At 50.0% G+C, this 6,515-nt stretch overlaps 1 protein-coding gene across 1 annotated transcript; it reads right to left on the reverse strand.

Moving 5' to 3' along the window:
* Window positions 1-341: 341 nt before the first annotated feature.
* Window positions 342-4,438, reverse strand: Rh5 (Rhodopsin 5). The gene is made up of 8 exons (XM_031977014.2): window positions 4,001-4,438; window positions 3,407-3,598; window positions 2,182-2,397; window positions 1,628-1,758; window positions 1,215-1,387; window positions 977-1,134; window positions 797-892; window positions 342-705 (listed from the first exon to the last, which is right to left on the reverse strand). The coding sequence occupies exons 1-8, from the start codon at window positions 4,060-4,062 to the stop codon at window positions 594-596; spliced, it is 1,140 nt and encodes a 379-aa protein (XP_031832874.1). The 5' UTR covers window positions 4,063-4,438; the 3' UTR covers window positions 342-593.
* Between the last annotated feature and the right edge of the window lie 2,077 nt (window positions 4,439-6,515).

Here is a 6,515-nt window from a genome sequence, read left to right on the forward strand (position 1 = left end):
GAATCACTGCATTACTTTAACATTGTACTTTTAAGTGTGAAATCATATTTTTTTTTGGTGAAACAAACCAGTTCAACGCCCTTATTATCCTATCACTGTAAGAAGTAGGGTCCGAGCATGAATCGCGAAGTCGAAAACATGTAACGACTAATCTCGTCGCGGACGGGTTCGCGAACAATTGCATAGAAAGTGTTCGCAATAGTTTCCATAATATTGCTTTCACCACTAGAATCCACATCTACATATATAGAAGCTTATCCGAACGGTTCAGGCATAACAACGTTGAGACCGTTAATCCCGTGGGGCCGCGGGTGCTTAATATAGAGTAAGGCAGGGAGAAGTTTGCCGGTTGAAATTTGCTTTAATAACGCTTTAATAAGAGTACAATCGATTGGGTCGGCGTGCACGTCCGTGGAAGTGTAGCTCGCGGTCCGGTTGCGTGGCTCGGCAGCTGGACAGCGGATGAGAAGCGGGATGCGTCGACCGGGATCGCAACGGTGGTGGCTGTGGTGGTGGCGGTTGCGTCCCGATCGCGTGCCCCGAGCAGCGTCTCGAATAGAGAAAAGTCAGATCCAGAGGTCCCGGCGGCCGGCTTACGCGTCCTCCGTCTTGATCTTCTCGGTTTGGGCGGAAGCGGCGTCGTGCGACGGCTCCGGCTCCCGGATGCCCATCCATTTGCAACGTTTTTGCAGCTCTAGACGATACCTGACCGCGGAGAATGTCAGTGGTGACGGCGTACCAGGGCCAGAAGCCGGGCGACGTGTCAGGGAACAGGAGAATTGATGGTTGATCTTACCTCGGATGATTGATCGCGTATATCCAGGGATCGATGCAGGACACCGTCTTAGCGAACACGGCGGGCAACATCGTGGAGATCGGCGTCAGCAGTTCCCTGGAACGGGTTCAAAGAGCATTATCATCCTGAAACTCGGAAACTGCGAGAAACGACTCGTAAGCGTCACGTTGGATTAGTTACCGGTTGCCGAACGCTCCGATCAGCGCGACCGTCGCGTACGGCGTCCACGCGAGCAGGAACAGGAAGAAGATGGTGAACGCGACCTTCGCGATCCTCATCTCGACGCTCCTTTCTTTGTCTTGGTTCGACACCAGAGATTTCACGTTCATTTTCTTAGCCTGATGGGAGATGTTGAACATTAAGATACGTTATTGGTAGATTCAAGCGTTCGTCGGAAGGATTCAAGGGGAATGTGGACCTGTTCGCGCAGCATCTTCTCGTGATTGCGTATAGACTGGAGCAGCTGCGAGTAAAAGTAGATTATGAAGATTAGAGGTATCACGTAGGACCAGACGAAGATGCTCGAGACGAAGACCTTGGTGTCCTGGTCCTCCGTCAGGAAGTCGAAGGAGCATGTCGTCAGGAAACCCTCTGAAAGTATCTCGATTATGGCAAACTGAAAGCTTCTTTATTCAAATTAAGTGGATCTAACGCGAACGACGATCTGTGGGTTCTCGGGGACGTGTATACTGTAGAGCGCAGTACTGATTACTAAAATTGCACTCCTACAAACTTGGACCTCTTTTCAATTAGTTGCTTATTCAGCGATTTAACCGTCAAAGGTTTAACTCGGATTGTCCGCGAGCTGTCGAGAAAAATTCGTCTCTTTACCGGTGGTGTATCGACCCCAGACCTTCACCAGCGGCATGACGGCGAACGGCGTGGCCCAGAACCACGTGCAGGCGACCAGCACTGCCGCCTGCTTCGAGTTCAGTCTTCCGTCGATCGGGCAGGAAATTGTCCTGCGGGAAAGCGGGAAACTGTAGTTTCAATAGTTTCCCCAGCGAAAATTCTACGTCTTAGATTGCATGTTCTACAACGATTCCATTCGCGTCTCCCCAATTGAATTAACCCTTTGCGGAAGATTCCTTGAAATGTACGAAACCTTCAACAGAAGCTAAATTATCTACCAATTGCATAATAGAAAAAACGGAAACTTCGCATTGGTCTCTTGCTGTTTGAGTGATTCGATCATTCGCGATTTTTTAGTCTTCTTGGTATGAACATTTCATCTCGCGGAAATGACGTTCGTAAAGAGTTAACGAGATGCGATTAATCGATCACGTGAAAATGTACACAATAGAATTGGTTAACTCGGAAGGATTGAAGTATCGATTCGGAATCTGATCGGAACAGTGCACGAGGATTGAACGGGGTTTGGCAACCTGTATCGATCGAAGGCGATGGCAGCGTTGGTGATCGCTTGCCCCATCCCGGATATAGATCCTAGAGTCGCGTAGATGTCGCAGCCCAGCTCCCAACCTATCATACGTTCTAGGAAGCAGTTTATCAGGAACATCGGCATCTCGAACGACATCAGGGTGTCGAACACTGCCAGGCTGACTATAAATATATTCGAAGCTGTTCTCAGCGACTTCGATCTGAAAAAATCCGGTCGGTTGGTTAGCAGTCGTGGTGACTAGATTGCAGATCTCTGCGAATTTATGGAAAATTCGAAAGTGAAAAATTCTGAATGCATACGAAAAGATATGAAATATTTAACTCCTTGGCGTACTATTTACTTTCGCCACTAAGCTCATGTACCATTTTACTATCGACAATTTGGAAGAAATGCAAAATTGTCCATTCTACTTCAAGTGGAAATTTTATTTGAAGATAATACGATGATAATAGCAAAATAGTTGTTCGCTTTGATCAGTGGGTAATGAATAACATCGATTGTTGTTGAATTAGTCTAGAAATCTTTATCACGAATTGTAATTTTCTTTATGGTATTTCCATTCCGTTTCTCTAATTCTATTTCTCTGATTATGTTCTTTAAACGCTGAATTCGCATGATTCATGGCAACTGTTAACGTTGGTCGGTATACAGAACAGGAATAGATTTATAAGAGATTTAGGCTGCCGCTCGAGGGAGGGCACCACCGTGGCAACTACCCCTATTTCCAACCCCTAGTTACGATGCATAAAACTTTACCTTTAATTTTATAATCATAAAAGCATTAAACTATGAACCATGACAGACGGTTTCATTACGTTTCAAACTCTCAAAAAATTTTCGGTTTCTTTATCCAGTAATTCCGACGTGAAATTGTATCGTGATATTCCGAGTAGTGCAAATTACATAACGCTCACATTTACCATGGGGCAAAGCACTTCAGACTATTATTATTCAACTTTAATTGGCTCCGCATTTAATTAGTGCCTGTAGTGGACGTATCATCGGATTAACGGGCTAATCAACTCGCGTCGATTGAAGGAAAATACTATCTCCCATTGCGAGTATTTGGATTCAACCAGTTTATTTCTCTGATGATCGTGTCAGTATTTGTTACCGAGAAGTAATAAGTGATTTTTCGAATGTAACCAAGAGAAAAATCACCGGGGAAAGGATTGTTATTTAGATTGAATCGATTAGAGAGCGCTCACGTGCTAAATATCCATATGACGCATCCGTTCCCAACGATGGACATCATGAACATCATGGTGTAGATCAGCGCCAGTCCCATGTGCCAAAATTTCCCTGGCGCCATGAACCCTCTCCAGTGAGGGTGCACTAGTTCGGAGTGATCCGGAGGCACGTTCCATCCCAGAAACCTCTCTCGCATCGACGGGACATACCTGAATGGTCGAGAAGGAAAAAAGCCTTGAGTACCTCGAACGTCGATCATTGATATCGCGAATATCTGGTTCAAAAGCTGGTTCAGGCACGTCCACAGTAGCAGATCATTGCGCAGTGACTGATACGAAAAAGTATGAAACATCTAAAATTATTTTATCGAGTACCACGATCAACTAATTAAACGTACCCACTAATGTTTCTTTACTCGACTTCATTACCATTCATTAGCATCCAATATCCCGCGATCCCAAAAGCTACGACGTACCAATCCAAACACCTTTACATTCGCTACGATTACCAGTAAGCAGCTAGCTACCAGCCAGCAGATTAAATTATCAAACGCGTCTAAGCCAGCCTGAACGAATCCTCGTCGTCGTCGAAGAGACAGCTATGCCACGCACCCGTTCTCCTCGCCGATGAAAGCCAACGGGCCGTTGACGTAGGTCTCGTTGCGGAGCAGCATCCCGATACGACTCGAAGACACTTGTTTGCGCTGGTACTACGCTCGGTACACGGGAAGCCTTGATCGCTTCGCAACGAATCGAACCGGAAGCGTGACACGAGGGTACGTCGCGCGTCCCGCCTTAACGATGGGAAGAGGTGCGGTTTTTGATCGATCGTTTGCTCCCCGTACACCTCGTGGAAACGTCGATCGGCCGGAGAAAAAAGAAGGGGGGAGACCAGGAGGACGGGTGGAAAAGAAAGAAAAGGAAACTCGGTAACCGAAGCTCACGACCGAAAAGGATCAAAGGTGCGCGATGCACACACACGGTTTTGAAGTGAGACGCGGCACAGAGAGGTCGTGTTACACGTTCCGCAGCTCACTTGACTCGCTCGGACTCGGCCCTTTCCTTTTATACGCCGGCGACGGACGCCTGCGGTCCCGAATGTGGCGTGCCAGTTGAGAGTTTAATTCGATTTGCGATTTACAAATACGAGAAACCCTTAGTTCGGCTGAGGCTAGCCTGTCACGCGATACCGATCTCCAGCCCGTCGGGGCGTCGTCAAAACGCGCTGCCCTTTCGCGAGCATTCTTAATCTGTCATCAAGGCTGACCAGTTACGAAAACGGGTGGTTCGGTGTGCAGATCGCGCCCCCGTTCGCGAAAACAATTGAGGGGACGCAGCGAAAGGGAGAAAAAAATCGGCCGGGCGTCACTCGACGGAATTACGAGGGTCCGTCGCAACCCCCGCGCACGGAATCGATTGGACGGACGCGCGCTGTCAATCTCGTAATCGAGGGCTCGTTTCGTTATCGGTTTAACCGAATAACGCTCTCGAGCCGATCGAAAATTCGGAGAAATTGCGACGCGCGTCGGTCAGCGTCCTGAAATTTCACGCTGGCCGAGCGTCGGACGGCTGCGTCGCATCGTCCCCCCGACGGCCCCGTCGCGTCTCGTTCCGTCTCGTCCCGTCCCGGTCCGTCCCGTTTCGTCTGGCCGCGCGCAGAGAGCCAGCCAGCCAGCCACCCGCTGGTCGCCGGGCCGAAGCCGCGCCGCAAACCATTTTTACACGCGGTCACCATTTGGCGCCGCGCGAAATTCATCTCGGCAAGTGCAGTCGGTATATCGAGGGATTCTGTACCTGGGTCTGGTCCCCGAAGCTGCCGCCGACCACAGCCTTCGCGCATCCGACGGATTAAATCATAAAATTGTCCCGGAACGGCCGCGGAATTCCGCTGATTTACGAGAGCCCGGCGGAACGCTCCTCCTGCCGTTGTCCCCGCGATGCGTTTCGGCGGACCTGAGCCTCCCGTCTGGCGTTACGGGATCGGGGGAATAGTTACGGTCGTTCGGTAGAAAGAGGTGGAGAGGAGGGCCTTACAAATCGGACGAATACGGCGTTAGATCCTGCGCAAGTGTCCCTCGTTTCCTATGAATTTCTTTCATATCCGCTAGACGCTGAGAAACAATACTAAGTTGTAATACTAAAGAAGAATCATTCGCGTCGGTTTCATTTATAATAAATTAGTTTCATTTAAAAACATCTTGAGAGAATTTCTCGAGAAACGAGGAGGGTCGCAGAAGATCCTTTTCCATTTCAACCGAGTCATTATAATTTATTTCTCCCTCGACATAATGGTACGTTCCCTATCGCTTTAACCGTCGCCAGCGGAAGCATCTCTGCCCGCAGCGCGCTGCTCTCCCTATAAACACTCGCATCGAAGTATAACAAGCTAGCAAGCGTAGAGACCTTCGTAGCCAGTCGCGGCGCGTTTTTCACGATTCCACGGATATATTTACGAGCTTTGTTCGCCCGTGTAATTCCCGCGACTTATACTGCGCCGCTGGCATTGTCCGCGGTGAATATCCAGAGGGAAAATTGAATGACAAACAATGGGCCCAACCGAGGCCGATTATGGTAACAATGTGAACGGAGCGCGACCGGTGACGCCGGTGCTCGCTTCCCTTCTCGTGGTATCGACCGCGGCGAGCGATCCTTCTTTCTCGATCTCTCGTCCCTGCTCATCGATCCCATTCCCGTCGCCCCCTTTCCCGCCAACCGTCCCTCTCGTTTCGCTTTCCTCTATTTTCCCCGTTCACGACGCCGTCGTCCCAGCCGGCCGGACCGCAGCGCCGCGATCATAGGCGCTCGCAACGCGACGACACCGCTCCCGATACTCTCGCCGCACGCTTCGGCATCCAGAGTTTCGTCCGGCGACAGAAGCCGTCCATACAGGCAGGAATCCATCGGCCACGGGGACAATGCGTCGTCCCCGCGAAGAGACAAACATTTCTAAGCGCGGCTTCCCTTTGTCCGGCCCGCTACCCCTGTCTTTAGCAGCATCGCATTCAAAGCGGATCGATCGATCCGAGGGATCCCCGCGAATTTCCGCGCGTCCGTGGTACCAGGAGGGTTGCCGCGACCATCGCTGCTCTAATCGGTCCCCCTCGGCCGGCCGATATACCGAGAGAAT

Source organism: Nomia melanderi, chromosome 14 (assembly GCF_051020985.1).
Source record: "Nomia melanderi isolate GNS246 chromosome 14, iyNomMela1, whole genome shotgun sequence".
NCBI lineage: Eukaryota > Metazoa > Arthropoda > Insecta > Hymenoptera > Halictidae > Nomia > Nomia melanderi.

What these genes read in the sequence shown, in the direction of transcription:
- Rh5 (XM_031977014.2), bottom strand. Translation starts at nt 4,062, where the DNA reads ATGCTGCTCCGCAACGAGACCTACGTCAACGGCCCGTTGGCTTTCATC. An exon ending in ATCGCCTTCGATCGATACAG is followed by an intron (nt 1,759 to 2,181) that starts GTTGCCAAACCC and finishes GCTTTCCCGCAG; the next exon opens with GACAATTTCCTGCCCGATCG. An exon ending in AGAAGATGCTGCGCGAACAG is followed by an intron (nt 1,135 to 1,214) that starts GTCCACATTCCC and finishes ATCTCCCATCAG; the next exon opens with GCTAAGAAAATGAACGTGAA.